This window comes from Camelina sativa, chromosome 9, assembly GCF_000633955.1.
Source record: "Camelina sativa cultivar DH55 chromosome 9, Cs, whole genome shotgun sequence".
Taxonomy (NCBI): domain Eukaryota; kingdom Viridiplantae; phylum Streptophyta; class Magnoliopsida; order Brassicales; family Brassicaceae; genus Camelina; species Camelina sativa.
The window spans coordinates 16,785,243-16,802,672 of record NC_025693.1 but is presented as its reverse complement, the minus strand read 5'-3'; the positions used below and the strand labels follow the sequence as shown (position 1 = coordinate 16,802,672).

The 17,430-nt window shown below is 39.8% G+C and overlaps 2 protein-coding genes across 3 annotated transcripts; one reads left to right on the top strand and one right to left on the bottom strand.

Moving 5' to 3' along the window:
* On the bottom strand, positions 10,385-12,126 carry LOC109126436 (putative F-box protein At3g47020). The gene is made up of 5 exons (XM_019229972.1): positions 11,889-12,126; positions 11,675-11,793; positions 11,460-11,611; positions 11,290-11,345; positions 10,385-10,602 (listed from the first exon to the last, which is right to left on the bottom strand). The coding sequence occupies exons 1-5, from the start codon at positions 12,124-12,126 to the stop codon at positions 10,385-10,387; spliced, it is 783 nt and encodes a 260-aa protein (XP_019085517.1).
* On the top strand, positions 14,282-17,354 carry LOC104711170 (beta-glucosidase BoGH3B). 2 transcript variants are annotated; one of them, XM_019229242.1, is made up of 9 exons: positions 14,282-14,496; positions 14,642-14,846; positions 15,195-15,285; positions 15,373-15,518; positions 15,657-15,900; positions 15,991-16,095; positions 16,161-16,343; positions 16,427-16,630; positions 16,706-17,354. In XM_019229242.1, the coding sequence occupies exons 1-9, from the start codon at positions 14,322-14,324 to the stop codon at positions 17,201-17,203; spliced, it is 1,851 nt and encodes a 616-aa protein (XP_019084787.1). In that variant the 5' UTR covers positions 14,282-14,321; the 3' UTR covers positions 17,204-17,354. The 2 variants fall into 2 exon arrangements, with proteins under 2 accessions (XP_019084787.1, XP_019084788.1); XM_019229243.1 differs by lacking the exon at positions 14,282-14,496 and having other exon boundaries at positions 14,672-14,846; positions 15,203-15,285.

Genomic DNA, 17,430 nt, shown 5'->3' with positions numbered 1-17,430 from the left:
AAGAAGAAAACCCTATTCCTAATCCTGCCGAACAAGACTACCAAGGTTTGTTAGATGCAATGCTAGCTCTTCCAGGCCGACAACATCTCCCAGTTCTGTCTGTCGATCCCATCCCCGACGTTGAGACTCTATGGTAATTTTTTTTTGCTTTTAGAGTTAGGTTGAGACTCTGTTTTTGTTTGATTAAGTTAGAGGTTGTGTTTTATTAAGATTAGTTAAAGAATCAAAGCGAAACCACACTGTGAGTAAATTAGAGGTTGTGTTTAGATCTCTTAGTAAATTTAATCCTTGTGAGAATCTCCCAGTTCTGTCTGTCGATCACATTCACAGGTTTCGCTTTGTTAGATTGTTTGTTAGATTGTTTGTTTTGTTGATTAAGTTGAGATTAAGATTGATATTGTTTGTTTTGTTTTGAGATTAAGATTGATATTGTAAATTTCGTTTTGTTCATTAAGTTAGAGGTTGTGTTTGATTGTTTCGATAATACTGATTGTGTTACTTTGTATTGGTTAAGACTGATTGTGTTTGTTTTGTGACAGGTTTAACAGACACAAAGGAAAAATTTCTCGGGTGATCTCTGGAATATTTAGAAGGAAATTCGATGGTCCTTACTACAGCTGGAAGGTTACTCCTAAACACATTCAAGAGAGATATTTCAGGACATTTGCGGTAATGTCTTATAGCTTTCAAAGTTTTATTATCTCTCATAACTGACTTAGTATCATCACTAACTTAACTCAATTGTAATATGTAGCGGAAGTTCTATTGGGATACTGGGATTACTGAGCTTGTTAGAGAGGGGTTCTTAAAGATAGCCAAGAAGCGAATGAAAGGCATTGTTAGTCAAGCTAAAAGCAGTGGTAAACAACCTGTTTGGATCACTAGTGCAGAACTGTTGGCTGAGATGTGTGAACATTGGAACGAACCTGATGTAATGGAGAGGAGCACAAATGCCTCGCAGTGCAGAAACTCTGATCGTGGTGGTCTTGGAGTCCACAAACACCTTGCCGGTCAGAAATCATATGTGCAAGTTCATCAAGAAATGGTAATTTAACATTGCTTCCATGATATAACACCCTAAACACCTTGCTTCCATGATTATAACACTCTAAACACCTTGTTTCCATGATTTTAACATTTAACAATTTCTTTGTAGGAAGAAGAATTGGGCCGTCCGGTATCATTTGCTGAAGTGTTCATGAAGACACATACTCGAGCTGACGGATCGTTTGTTGATCAAAAAGCTAAACAAGTAGCTGAGACTTATGAGAAAACATTAGAGGAGAGACTGTGTGAAGTGGACGATGATGGTCCAGAAAATTCAATGAATTCTTATGAACGTTCAACTCATCGTACTCTCAGCATTGATGAAAAGAATGATATCTTTCTTAAGGTAACTCCTTAGTTTCTTTATTTTGATGAGTGTGTATGATTATTCTTCATGATAACTTTCTAACCTTGATGTTTCTAACCTTGATGTTTTTCTTTGTTTTAGTGTACTCAAACAGATGAGAAGGGAAACCTTTTTGGTCTTGGATCTCTTGTTGAGACAGTAAGGAAAGGGAAAAGGAAGGAAAGCTATGCAGAATCTTCTCAACCATCACTTCTCGAGCTTCATGAAGAACTTCGCAAGAAGATAGCTCATCTAGATGCTGAGAATGCCCGACGTGAGAAGGAGCATCAAGAGCTTCTCATCTACGTGAAAGAGAAAGATCCAGCATATGATACTATTATTGCTTCCTTGCGACCAAGAGTACCAGCAACAACACCAGCAACCACACCTGAAGACAACATACCACCAGCCACCGTGTCAGGTACTCACCAGCCACCAAGTTAGACACAACACCAGCCACCACATCCCCTTTCTCCACTTACTCCAAGTTATAAACATTGTCTTTTTATCTAAAAAAACATGAATTGCTTGTTTGAGACATTTATTTGTTTTTGCTTTAGGATGATCTTTTTGGTTAATACAATGATTATGCTAATCTTTATGTTTAATGAATGATTTTGATATCTTTTGTGGTAATTTGGTTTTCAATTTTAATGTATTTTGATTCATACAAAATTTGATAGATAAAACAGGTTTATTATATGCTAAAATCTCACCAATTTGTGACCAAATTTATTTCTATGAAATTATCAGACTAGTGGCAAAATGGTTACTAATAAACGAGGACTATTTTGCGACGACAGAAAGGAGTCTGAAAATGGTCACACAACTTAATCACTAACTTGCAACTGAACTGTAACTACGTTTACGATCGAAGCTTCCTAATATAGATAGTCTGTAAAGAGTCGCTTATTAGCGACTATATTAGAGCAGTCATAATTCCGTCGTAAAATTGCGACCATTTTGAGACACCTAAATTTTGCGACCATTTTTTAACGACTATCTGAAATAGTCGCATAGTAGTCGCAAAATAGGTTTTTGCGACGGTTTAGCGATGATTGTTGGTGTCGCTAAACACATGTTTTCTTGTAGTGATTCGGTACCTCTTGAAGAAGTTTAACACTGATGTTTTGGCTGTCTTCGAAACACACGCAGGAGGGGATCGTGCAAGTCGGATCTGTCAGGGTTTAGGTTTTGAGAACTTGTTTCGAGTTGATGCAGTGGGTCAGAGTGGTGGTCTCTGGCTCTTATGGTGTATGGGAATATGTGAGGTGGATATTGTGGTGTCTCATAATCATTTTATTCACGCAAGAGTCATAAATGGAGTGGATGTGGTGAACTTGATTGTGGTTTATGCTGCTCCAACGGCGAATCGGAGGAGTGAGTTGTGGAGTCTGTTGAGTGAAGTGGTGAGGGGAGTTGATGGTCCAATGATTGTGGGTGGGGATTTTAATACCATACTTCGGGTGGATGAAAGGTTGGGAGGGAATGGTCATTTGTCTGCTGACTCAATCGCGTTTGGGGATTGGATCAATGAACTTTCCCTGATCGACATGGGGTTCCAAGGTAATAAATTCACATGGAGAAGGGGGAGAGACGAGAGGTTCTTTGTAGCCAAGCGGCTAGATAGGGTCTTGTATTGTGGTTAGGCCAGACTGAAGTGGCATGAGGCAACGGTGAAGCACCTCCCATTTCTAGCTTCGGATCATGCTCCTTTGTTTGTACAATTGTCCCCTGAGGTGTGAACTGATCCAAGCCGACGTCCTTTTAGATTTGAAGCGGCCTGGTTGTCCCATCTGGGGTTTCAGGAGTTGTTGAAGAACTCTTGGAATGGGCAGATCAGTACGCAGGACGCATTGAAAGGGTTGCAGAGGACTCATAAGCAATGGAACAAGGAAGTTTTTGGTGATGTTCAGCAGAGGAAGGAGAAGCTAATGCGAGATATTAAGTTGGTCCAGGATCAGTTGGAGTTGATCCAAACTGACACTCTGTTGCAGCAAGAAGCAGTCCTCCTTGGTGAGTTTGAGTTGGTATTAGAACAGGAGGAAACTATTTGGTTTCAAAAATCGAGAGAGAAGTGGATGGTCCATGGGGACAGAAATACAAGTTTCTTTCAGACATCTACTATCATCTGGAGGCGCAGAAACAGGATTGAGATGTTGCAGAATGATGTGGGTGCTTGGATTTCAGATGGGAAGGAATTGGAGACGCTTGCCATTGAGTACTATAAGAGGCTATATTCTCTGCAGGATGTGGATCAGGTGGTGGAGAAGCTGACCTCGGAGAACTTCATGCGTATTTCTCAGGAGGATCAGACTTGTTTGAGTAAGCCTGTAGTGGCCTCAGAAGTCGAACAAGCCATACAGAGTATGGGACAGTTCAAGGCTCCTGGCCCTGATGGATATCAGCCAGTGTTTTATCAGAAGAACTGGGAGGTAGTGGGAGAATCAGTGATTCGGTTTGTCTTGGAGTTTTTCAGAACAGGCGAGTTACCTCCAGAGACTAATGATGCAATGGTCGTATTAATTCCTAAGATTGGCAAGCCAGAGAGGATTACACAGTTTCGACCTATCAGCCTTTGCAACGTATTGTTTAAGATTATTACGAAGGTGATGGTGGGAAGGCTTAAATGTATCATGACGAGGGTGATAGGTCCTGCGCAGACGAGTTTTATCCCGGGTCGTCTAAGCTCGGACAATATCATAGTGGTGCAAGAAGCGGTGCACTCAATGAGAAGAAAAAAAAGTAGGAAGGGTTGGATGCTGCTTAAGCTTAATTTGGAGAAGGCCTACGATCGTGTGCGTTGGGATTTCCTTGAAGATACCCTCAATGCTGTAGGGATGCCTGCGTTTTGGGTGCGTTGGATTATGCAGTGCGTGACTGGTCCATCGATGAGTTTGCTATGGAATGGTGAGAGGACAGAGGAGTTTCGACCCTTGCGTGGACTGCGGCAAGGGGATCCTTTGTCCCCATTCCTATTTGTCCTGTGTATGGAGCGGCTGTGTCAGTTGATTGATGGCTCCATTAATGATAAAAAGTGGAAACCGATCAAGTTGTCAGAGTCGGGTCCAAGGTTGTCACATATCTACTTTGCTGATGATTTGATCCTCTTTGCAGAGGCGTCAGTGGCTCAGATTTAGGTTATACGTGGTGTGTTGGAGACGTTTTGCTTAGCCTAAGGTCAGAAAGTCAGCCTGGAGAAGTCAAAGATCTTCTTTTCCACAAATGTTTCCCGGGAGTTAGGCAGGATGATCAGTGAGGAAAGTGGGATCAAGTCAACAACGGAGTTAGGAAAGTATCCCGGTATGCCAATCCTCCAGAAGAGAGTGAATAAAGAGACTTTTGGTGAGGTTTTAGCAAAGGTCTCAGCGAGAATGGCAGGGTGGAAGAGTCGTACGTTGAGTTTTGCTGGTAGGGTTACTTTGACTAAATCTGTACTAGCGTCTATCCCGGTGCATAGTATGAGCACCTTTAAATTGCTGCAGGCAACTCTTGAGAGGTTGGATAAACTTGCCTGTGATTTTCTTTGGGGTTCCTCTGCAGAAAAGCGCAAGCAACACTTAGTGGCGTGGAAGACAGTTTGCTTACCTAAACGGGAAGGTGGGTTGGGTATACGAGCCGCAAAGGAGATGAATAAGGCCATGATTGCTAAAGTGGGTTGGAGATTTTTACATGATCAGAACAGTCTCTGGGCACAGGTTGTTAGAAAAAAGTATAAGGTGGGAGATATTAATGATCAGTCTTGGTTGGTTGCTAAGATTTATTGGTCTTCTACTTGGAGAAGTAATGGGATAGGATTGCGGGAAGTGGTTTGTCGTGGTCTGTCTTAGGTTCTGGGTGATGGGAGTCAGGTGTGTTTTTGGACAGATAAGTGGTTATCAGGGAAACCGTTAGTGGAGGATCTGAGGAGTGGCTTACCTGCAGGTTTTGAGACAGTAACTGTAAGGGAGTTATGGAACGTTGGCTCTGGTTGGGATCTTGCGAGAATAGGGCCGTTTGTGTCGTAGGAGAAAAGGCTAGAGCTTGCCACGATAGTGCTGGATAGCTTCACTGGTTCTAAGGATCGTATGTCCTGGGGGGAAACTCCTGATGGTGCGTTCACGGTGCAGTCCGCTTATGCACTGTTGACCTATGATAATACTCCTCGACAGAATATGGCGTGTTTTTTAAGCGTGTATGGAGTGTCGGAGTTCCGGAGAGGGTCAGAGTGTTCCTCTGGTTAGTGGTTCACCAGGTCATTATGACAAATGTGGAGAGAAAGCGCAGGCATTTAAGTGACTCAGATGTTTGCTCAGTTTGTAGGGGAAGATTGGAGAGTATCATGCATGTGTTACGTGATTGTCCTGCGATGGCGGAATTATGGGCTCGAATTGTACCTCCAAATCGGAGGCATAGGTTTTTTGGCCAGTTGCTATTTGAATGGATCCAAACAAACCTAAGTGATACTTTAGTTCTGGCTGAGGGAGGTTGGTCTACTGTGTTTGCTTTGGCTGCATGGTGGGGGTGGAAATGGCGGTGTAGTAATGTCTTTGGTGACACTCGGCTTTGTAGAGACAGAGTTCGCTTCATTAAAGATCTTGCAATGGAAGTGACTGTAGCTAATCGGAGGGAAAGAGTACAACAACCGCAGAATGCCCGAGTACTGAGCGACATTAGTTGGTTGGCACGGACTCAAGCATGGTTCAAGGTGAATGTTGATGGTGCGTCAAAGGGGAACCCGGGCCTAGCAGCGGCAGGGGGTGTTATCAGGGATAGTGCTAGTAGTTGGTATGGGGGTTTCGCTGTGAACATTGGGCGATGCTCGGCACCGTTAGTGGAACTGTGGGGTGTCTATTACGGGTTATATACGGCTTGGGGGAGAGGTATATCGCGGTTGGAGTTGGAGGTTGACTCGCAGTTGGTGGTTCGTTTCTTGACAAAGGGGATTGGTGACTCTTATACCTTGTCATTCCTGGTACGCTTGTGCCATGGCTTTCTTACTAGGGACTGGATAGTTCGGGTTACTCATGTGTATAAGAAGACTAACCGTCTGGCTGACGGGTTAGCTAACTATGCGTTTTCATTACCATTAGGCTTTCATGTTTTGTCTTTGATTCCTGTTGAGTTTGTTTCACTCTTGAGAGATGATGCGGGTGGGGCTACATGGCCTCGTCGCGTTTGTTTGTAATTTTCTATTTTTAATTTCTAATAAAACTAGGGGGAAACCCCTGTCTTTCACCAAACAAAAAAAAATGCAAAACCGTTATTTTTTCGCATGCTAGCTTAGTTTTTTTTTTTAATATGTGTTTCCATATTGCAATACTAATTTGAATGAAACGAAATGAGAAATACATTTATGCTTTAAAAATTAAAAGATGGTCTACAATTTAAACTTCAATAACTAACTTGACAGGAAGACATCCTATTTCCGCCTCAAAACTATTACATTGTACCAGATCCACACAAAACTTTGATATTGTTCTATATTTCCCTCAAACTTAAGTTCTCCACATATCTCTCCCCAAATCGATAGTTTTCATCTAGTTCCCCGATTTTCTCAGTTAAATGGTTTACAAACAAAAACCAATAGAAACCAACGCAAATTCGGTATGAAACCAATTTTTAAACCGACCCGTAAACAAATCAAATATCTTCTTCTTGTTCACCCTTTTCTACCTTTTTCCTGTGAAATAGTGAAGCACAAATCTGGAACATTTTTGAAGAGAGAGAGAGAGAGAGAGAGAGAGAGAGAGAGAGAGAGAGAGAGAGAGAGAGTCTGAGATTTTTGAGCTTGTTGTTTTGATTTGGAATTGAAATTTTGAGATTCTGAGATTTTGATTTTGAAGTTAAGTCGAAAGGAATTAGAGTTTGACTGAGATTTTTGTTCGTTCATGGTTGATTGCTTCAGTCTTGCTTTCATTGTTTAAGAGATAGATACATGATATGATCAATTGGATACGATCATGGAGTATGGCTGTGTGGGGGAATCTCAACTCGAAGATAAGGGAGAAACCAAAGAGAAATTTAATTTTGGTTTGTAGGTATTTCTAATTTTTGGGTTTGATGAGCTTAATTTTGAAATCGGGTTGAAAGTAAGTTTAATCTGGTTATTAATATTTGTTAGTTGGTTAAATAAATATTAAACCAACAATAAACCGTATAAACCATATTGATGGAGAACTAGATGAGAAATTTTAAATAATTCAGGGGATAAATAGCAATTGAACTATCGATTCAGAAAAAAATAGGTAGAGAACTTAAGTTTGAGAGAGATATAGAATAAGGTCAAAGTTTAATGTAAATCTAGTATGATATGATAGTTCTGAGGGAGAAATATGACATCTTTCTAACATTGTGTAGTGTTTTTTAAGATATTGTGTTGATATGTTGTCAAATCTGTCTTTTAAAGTTTTAATTCATTATAATTGGTAGTTTCTTAGAAGCATACATTTTAGTCAATGTAAACATGAATTTTAATTCATTCATGTGAAAGATGTCTGAAACATTAATACTACTTTTATGAAAAAGATGCCGTTGATGTCCAAAAAAAGATGCTGTTGTTTGTTTTTCCAAGGTTGTTAATCTCTTTAAGATGTCTTTTATTTAGACCAGTTGAAATTCCAGCAATACCACAAAACCGGTTGGACTTTACCGATTTGTTTGTTACTTGTTAGTCAGTCAATATATGGAGTAATGCATGGTCTGTGTGCATGCATATAAAAAACGTTTGCGATCATCCAATAACAAGTCAATTGGTCTCTTTCTTGCTCGACAAGAAACTGTTGTACAAAATTGTATCTTCATACACAGTTGTCAGTAAAGTCAAAATAAAACATAAAACAGTTATATAATAACTGGAACAAGAGATAACAAAGCGTACGTGAGTTTCTCTCTCTCTTTTCTCTCTACGATTTTTCAGAGAGAAAGAAACTCTTCGATCAGCTTTTTGTTTGCCGGTTGGTTTTTCCCGGCTCAATTTCCCGTGTATCGGGCTTCGCTTCTGGCATCTCTGTTTTTCTCAACGGGGTTGGCTGGCTTTTATCCGGCAGTGGTGGCTATCTTAACATTGTTTTGGCTGGCTCTTTCTCCGCAGTGGTGTCTATCTTAGTACCGTTTTGGCTGGCTTTGCTCTAATAGATCTATCATCCTTCTCTAGGTGGTGTTTGGTTAGACATAGATCCGAGTTCTCTCCTGCTTTAGTTTCTTTTCCGTTGTCTCAATCGATTTCGTTTATCTTTGGATCCTCTTTTGATTGCTTCTATCATTCCTTTGGTTTGTTTCGAAGTAATTAATGATGATGATTGCTTCTATGCGGATGCTTGATGGGTCGATGGAGTTTGTTTGATTTACAGGTTTATGATGTAGATCTATTTTCTTGAAGATCGAAAAGATGTTTATTAAAGACGAAGATGAAGAACTTTTGTGCGGAGTCATACTCTCAGCAAATTGGAATTCGCCTTACTCTCCGGGCGTAGATCAAGATTTTCTTGTAACTTTCCGACGATTTCGGCCGGAAATAAAGTTTGCCGGCGCTACTTTCGTCTGCCGGTGATCGGAGACTCTACCCTCTTCGACTTTTCACGTGTCAGCTTTCTTGTTTCTCTCTTGCCACGTGCTATGTGTGTCAACGCAAACTCTTCAATCTCAAAAAAGGATTTATGGGCCTGGGCTTTTGTTTTATTAGGCTTGTTTTATAGGTTTGTTCTATAGGCTTGTTTATTTTGGCATGTAATGTTGGCCTGTTATACTTGGCATGTATGTTAGCCTGATTTAATTGGTTTTATATCATAAATAAAACACTCTTGTGAAAAAAAAAATTATATAATAACTGAACAAGATAGACACATCGGTACACGAAGTACACCTCTGTTCTAGGTTCTAACTTAGTATCTAGGCAATAAATAAACTAAAAAAGGTTATGGTAAGAGTCTAAGAGAGAGTGAGACGGTATCTCATTTAAGATACTACCAAACCTTCTTTAGATATATTGTGACACCTTCTTTTACGGAGAAGTTTAAAAAAAATGATTTGGCCACTTATGTCACAAAAATGCACATATCTTTTCGGTTAAGGGTCTTGAGAGAACTCTAGAGTTAAGCGTGTTTGAGCTGAAGTAGTCTTAGGATGGATGACCTTTCGCGAAGTGACTGTCGGAACTGTGCGAGTGAGGACAAAAAAAGGGAAAGATCATGTGGTGATTTTAAGAGACGGTAAACAAGTCTTTAAAAACTCCCGGACATAGCAAACTGACTGGCGGATATGGATGGGCTCACGGGCCTAGTAAGAGGATGTGAGACCCATTAAAAAAGGTGAGTCCATGGACTAGGAGTGGACATGTAGCTCATTAAGCAAGATGGCAGTTGGGGCGTTACAAGTGGTATCAGAGCCGAACCCAGACGAGTGTGGAGTCAAGTAGGCTCAGACTGTTGGGGGTGAATGTATTGATGCGCAACGAAGACGTTGTGATCTATTAGTGGGGATGAATTGTGACACCCTGGTTTATGGAGAGGTTTAAAAGAAATGATTTGACTACATAAGTCACCAAAATGCATTAATATTTTTGGTCAAGGGTCTTGAGAGAACTCCAGAGTTAAGCGTTTTTATGCTCGAGTAGTCTCAGGATGGGTGACCTTCTGGGAATTGACTGTCAAATTGTGCGAATGAAGAGAAAACATAGGAAAAGATCATGTGGTGATTTTTAGGGACGGTAAACAAGTCTTTAAAACCTCCCGTACGTAGCAAACCGATCGTCTGATATCGATGGGCTTACGGGTTTAGTGAGAGGATGTGAGACCCATTAAGAAAAGTAAGCCCGTAGATTTAAGCGTATAGATGCTCTGCTCACAACTATCAACTTGTGAATTGTTAAACTTAAACAAAAAAATAGACAAAATTAAATTGAAATATTAATAGAAATTTTATGAGAACCTTATTTTGAGGAATCCAACGGATAAAGTGTTTACGAACCCAAACTTAAAAGCCAAACTACTACACAAATATGTTTATAAAGTTCTAATCTAGACGCTCCACATTCTCTACATAGTCTATAAAAGTATAAATCCTTGAGTATTTAGCCTTCTCAGCTATATTCCCAAACTGGATTTCAACTACATTCAAAGTGATCAGCACGACACCGTAGTAGAAGATGTAGAAAGGATCGTTTAGATTGGATGTTGATAACACAATTTCACCTCCACTAGTCATCCCGACAATGCCAATGTGTAGACAATCTTTGACCATTTCAGTTCATCCGCATCTTCCAGAACGGGAAAAATGTCATAAAAATCCCCAACTTTCAAATTTGGGACGATTTAATCACCAACTTTCAAGATGCCATTTTAATCACAAACTTTTTGTTGACTTGACCATAAAATAGCAAAGTTCTGTTGACTTCGCCATTTTAGGCACGGCGTTTATTAAATCCCTAATCCTAGAAAGAAAACCCCAAATTCTCTCTATAATATCCAAATCTCTTCTGCAATCTCTCTATTCCGATCAGTTTAAGCTCAAGCTTTGACACATCTGGTTGCATCGGTGAATGTGGTGTGCCATCGATAGTGTAGAGAGAATTTGGGGTTTTCTTTCTAGGGTTATGTATTTGTAAAATTGTAATCGATTTGGGGATTTAGTGTCTTCAATTTGGTTAACGATATTGTTTTGGCGTTAAAAACGTTGTTGTTTACGCTAATCGGTAGCATATAAAATGCAATTTACTCTATTTTTGAGATCTTTAACAGAGAATAAACGACGTGCCTAAAACGGCGAGGTCAACTTTATGGCCAAATCAACGGAAAGTTTGTGATTAAAATGGCATCTTGAAAGTTGGTGATTAAAACGTCCCAAATTTAAAAGTTGGGGTTTTTTTTTTACATTTTCCCCTTCCAGAACCCACAACTCAAGACTTTTTGTATGTTCACCAAGTCCAATGGTCTGTGGCCACAGTACGCCCAATTGACCTTTGCAATTTATCAGAGTTGGACACCAAAAATTATGTTCCACATCTAGAAACTTGAACGTTTCAGACCTAAAATCAAAACAAACTACCATAACATGTGTTGGATTTGTATTTCCACTGCACACAGCTAACTAGTACAAAACTCCGTCGATGTATATCTCAGTACGTAAAGGTCTATGGGGTATCAAACATTCGACCATTCTCCAGGATACTTTTTCCATTCCTAATGTTGAAACTAAACTGGCAAAATCCTCCGACACGTATGCCGTGGGGAAACAAAATACCTTGAATAGTTTGTAGATATGATCATACCCAGAATAGGTTTTTATAGCCTTCTTTGTTCTCACTCTCGGTAAAGTTATGTACTCTCCTGTGCTAGGGTTATAGATCACATGATTGCTAGTTTTGGTACAAAGAAACCCACGTACAGGGGCAAGAATCTTACAGACATAGGGAGAACTCATACCTTCGTCGAAAGACCTATGATAACATGGAATCAAAGGTACATGGGCACGCTCGGGATGTAGATGCTGAGGTGCGGAGAGTAGAAGATCCGCTTACTGTTGTGTAAGAAGGTGAATAACATACGCGGCTGAGCCGAAGATATTTTCAGGAATAGTTCTGTTAAATCTCGACGACGCAGTACGGACGACCAGAGCGTGGACAGGCAACGACACCACGCAATGTCTTTAACCGTCAATCTTGAGAAAATCTCAATCAAAAGATCAACTGGTATCTCCTTCGAGTTTTCTCTTTGGAAGTTGTTTGGGCGGCTGACTTGCTTCTGCCGTTTTCCCATGGCGTCGCTTATTAGCTTTGCTTCCATCGAACTCTTCTCTAGGAATTTCAACTCTTGATGGTGCATTTACAGCGGGGATATATGACTTTGTCACCCTTTTGTATCTATGAACGCATCTGGTAATTGATTTGCCAAATTTTGTAAATGTACAATTTTCTGAACTTCCAGTTCACGTTGATTTGTAGGGAGATCAAGATATATCAAAGATGGTGTATACCATGTAATATCTTTTGGTACTTGTTTAATTCCTCCCCCTAACGCTGGAAATTCATCTTCATTAAAATGGCAATCGGCAAAGCGTGCCGTAAATATATCACCAGTTTGCAGTTCAAGATATCAAATTATACTCGGTGATGCATAGCCGACATATATACCCAATCTCCTTTGTGGTCCCATTTTTGTTCTTTGCGGTGGGGCTATAGGAACATAAACCGCACATCCAAAAATACGGAGATAGGATATGTTTGGCTCTTGGCCATATGCTAATTGTAAAGGGGAATAGTTATTATATGCGCTTGGTCGTATTTGGACCAATGCCGCAGCATGCAATATAGCATGACCCCATATAGAAATCGGGAGCTTTGTTCTCAATATTAACGGTCTAGCAATGAGTTGTAGCCGTTTAATTAAAGATTCAGCCATGCCATTTTGTGTATGAACATGAGGAACCGAATGCTCAACATCGATTCCTATTGACATACAATAGTCATTGAAAACTTGTGAAGTGAATTCACCAGCGTTATCAAGTCTGACTTTCTTTATGGAATAATCAGGGAATTGAACTTTCAACCTGATTATTTGGGCAATGAATTTTGCGAAGGCCGTGTTTCTTGTTGTCAATAGACACACATTTGACCATTTACTAGATGCGTCAATCATTACCATAAAATAACAAAATGGCCCGCATGAAGGGTGGATAGGTCCACATATATCACCATGTATTCTCTCTAAGAACAATGGTGATTCATTCCCAATTTTGGCTGGTGATGGCCGAATTATGAGTTTTCCTTGAGAACATACATCACATGAAAACTCATCAGATCTAAAAATCTTTTTGTTCTTCAATGGATGACCATTGGAATTTTACACAATTTTTCGCATCATGACAGAACCAGGATGTCCAAGTCTTTCATGCCATATCTTAAATGTACTAGTAAACTTAGAGTTTACTGTAAAATAAGACAAAAAATTATTAAATTTTGTGCAATACAATCCAGATGATAACATTGGCAATTCTTCCAATATATGTTTCTCCTCAGATGTTATGCAAAGATATTCAATGCCATTCTTATTCAGAGTCTCTATATGATATCCATTTCTTCAGATAGCTCTGAAACTAATGAAATTGTTCCCCTTGGCATTGAAAAACTGGATTTTCCAGAGCCTATAATAATATTTGCATTACCACATATAGTTCTCACGCTTCTAGTGGAGTCTTTTATTTTGAGAGAGGAGAAATATTTTTTCTCTTTAAGTATTGAGTGTGTTGTAGCACTGTCTGCTAGACACATGTCTCCATTCTCAATCTCAAAATTTGACATTTTCTCAAATGGATGACGGATCGAGAGTTGATCGTGCTGATAACGTGTTGTGAACTATATCATAAGCTTGGAAGCAACAAGATGATTGTGAGAAGGATCAAAAGAGAAGAGAAGAGATCTAGAGATGAATGTATGAAAACTAGAGGGATGGTAGAGAGAAGCTAAAGAGAAACTAGAGAGATGGTAAGACTTCTCATTATCTTTCTTCTCTTGTACATAACTCTTATTTATAGAGGTAGGAGACAATAAAAAGTTGAGGATAAGTGGTGAACAAGTGTTCCAAGTGTTATCTAATAAAGAGGGACATATGTTGTGATGGATACACATATATTTTACAACAATTTGGACATATTTAACAAAGTCTCTATGTGAAGTGACTGAAGTATATCGATCTATAGATTAGTTTACAATAAATTTAATGTTTTACGCATATATTCATAGATAAGTGACAAGCTAAAAAATCATAGGTAAGTGACAAGCTAAAAAAGTGATTAGTGTCGACTGTCGACTGTCGAGGGTGTACGCAAATTAAGCATTCTATTGTAAACAAAGGGTGTAACGTGTCGTCCTTCGGCTTGGCTAGATAAAGAAGAGAAGTGGAGTGGTTTAGTCACTTTGTAGATTAGTGAGAAAAAAAGAAAAGAAAAAAAAGAAATGGCAAACACAAACACTGATGAGTCTTCATGGTTTTACAAGAAACGTGACGCGCCTGTGGAGGCGCGTGTGAAAGACCTTCTCACTCGCATGACTCTGCCGGAAAAGATCGGTCAGATGACTCAGATCGAACGTAGCGTTGGTTCTCCTCAAGTCATAACAAATTCTTTCATCGGTAATATATAACACTAATTATTACTAAACCACTGAACATTCTTTTCTTGTCTTTGTTTGTGGTCAACGAACCAAAACTTTTCACATCCTTTCGTAACGTAAAAAAGAATACTTTATTTATGAATTAGTTTTTTTTGGTATTACAGGCAGTGTACAGAGCGGCGGCGGAAGCTGGCCGTTCGAAGATGCTAAGTCGTCGGATTGGGCGGATATGATCGACGGTTTTCAGCGTTCAGCGTTAGCGTCGCGTTTGGGGATTCCGATAATCTATGGCACTGACGCTGTTCATGGCAACAACAACGTCTACGGTGCTACCGTCTTCCCCCACAACATTGGTCTGGGAGCCACAAGGTTTGATTACGCCACTCTCATTCATTTAGACCAAACTTTAATTTCTATTTTCTGCAAAAGATGGAAGAGAGACAGAGAGATTTGTATGTAATGGAGGTTTTAGACATTTTAAAGCTTTTGAATTTGGTATGAAGTTTGAATCTGTTTGTTAAGGATTCCCCAAGAATTTGATATTTTTTAGTAGGAGTTTCTCAAGATTTTTCTTTAATTAGCTTTTTGATCATACAGTAGTAGTAGCTGCATTGGCTAGGATTAGAGTCTGATTGTGTTTAAGATCATCTGTTCATCTACCGTGTTTGGTCGTCGTTGATGTAACAACACTCGTAGTTTTGTGTGGTAACCCGATAGAGACGCAGATTTGGTCAGAAGAATTGGAGCTGCAACAGCACTTGAAGTAAGGGCTAGTGGCGTTCACTGGACGTATGCTCCCTGCGTGGCCGTAAGTAATCCCTTTATAGATAGATTCTTAATTTGTAGGAAAGAAATGATTTGTGGACTATTGAAGAAATTGTTGTCTACTCATTAGGTTTTGGGAGATCCGAGGTGGGGACGATGCTATGAGAGTTATGGTGAAGCTGCTCGTATTGTCTGTGAGATGAGCTCGCTTATCTCAGGCCTACAAGGCGAGCCACCCGAAGAACACCCTAACGGTTACCCTTTTATTGCAGGAAGGTTATATACTAATTACAACATATAAACATATATAATGCACTGGAGATGGTGGTATATAAACATATATGTATGATGCACTCTATTTATAAACTATAAATAGAGTTGTAATTTCTCATGGATTTGTTAATTTGGTGATAGAAACAATGTGGTCGCTTGTGCAAAACACTTTGTTGGAGATGGTGGTACCGACAAGGGCTTAAGCGAAGGGAACACCATTGCGTCATATGAAGAATTGGAGAAAATACATGTTGCCCCCTATCTGAACTGTATTGCTCAGGGAGTCTCTACTGTTATGGCCTCTTTTTCCAGTTGGAATGGAAGTAGACTCCACTCCGACTATTTTCTTTTAACGGAAGTTCTCAAACAGAAACTCTGTTTCAAGGTTGATTGACTATGAAAAGAAATCTTAAATTAGCTAGAGGTGTATGCATTGAGCTCGTTTTATTCACTTTGTTTTTTCTTTTGTTATCAGGGATTTTTAGTTTCTGACTGGGATGGTTTGGAGACTATTAGCGAGCCAGAAGGTTCAGATTATCGTAGCTGCGTCAAACTCGGGATTAATGCTGGAATCGACATAGTAATGAATATATTTTCCAACTGTCTTGAATGATTAACAAAGATTGGTAATCATTGTTATTGCAGGTGATGGTACCTTTCAAGTACGAACAGTTCATACAGGACATGACAGAACTGGTGGAGTCAGGGGAAATACCAATGGCTCGGGTTGATGATGCTGTTGAAAGAATACTCAGAGTGAAGTTTGTTGCTGGTCTCTTTGAACATCCTCTCGCGGACCGATCTTTGTTGGGAACTGTTGGCTGCAAGGTGAGATCTCTATAGCTGAGGCCACTATTGTAAGATGTATGAAAGCATGATTGATTGACTCTGTTTATCACAACTGCATGCAGGAACATAGAGAAGTGGCTCGTGAAGCGGTTAGAAAGTCTTTACTTCTGCTGAAGAATGGTACAAATCCTGATGCACCTTTCTTGCCATTAGACCGCAATGCCAAGAGGATTCTAGTGGTTGGAATGCACGCAAATGATATTGGGAATCAGTGTGGAGGATGGACAAAGAATAAATCTGGTCAAAAAGCGGCAGAATCACAATTGGTAGCGCCAAAAAATGATATTGGAAAAGTTGATTTTTAAATACTTACTTACATATGTTTTTGTTTTGAAATGTAGGTAGGTACAACACTTTTGGATGCTATAAAAGCAACAGTTGGAGACAAAACGGAAGTGATCTACGAGGAAACTCCAACAAAGGAAACCTTAGCCTCTAGTGAAGGATTCTCCTACGCCATTGTTGCAGTAGGGGAACCGCCCTACGCAGAAATGAAAGGGGATAACTCAGAGCTCACAATACCTTTCAACGGTAACAACATTATAACCGCGGTTGCGGAGAAAACCCCTACTCTAGTGATTTTGTTCTCAGGAAGACCAATGGTTTTGGAGCCAACGGTTCTTGAAAAGACTGAGGCTTTGGTCGCTGCTTGGTTCCCTGGAACTGAAGGGCAAGGGATTGCTGATGTCATTTTCGGAGATTATGACTTCCAAGGGAAGTTACCCGTGAGCTGGTTCAAACGCGTTGACCAGTTACCTCTAAATGCTGATGCTGATTCTTATGACCCATTGTTTCCTCTTGGTTTTGGTCTCACTTGCAACTTGGGACAGAATTTGTAACCGGTTTAACTTCACCTGTCTGATTGAGAGGGTCGGGTAATAACAGTTTATGATTAAAAATGTATGTACTGTACTTATCTATAATTAGTTCAACCAATTTGTAACTAACCCACACGTTTTAATTAAGTTAATCAAATGGGTAACTTTTTCACTTAAAACCATTGAGTGTGAGTGTGAGTGTGACTGACAAATATAAGTGTGCCACGTCTCGTTTTCTCCAACTTGGC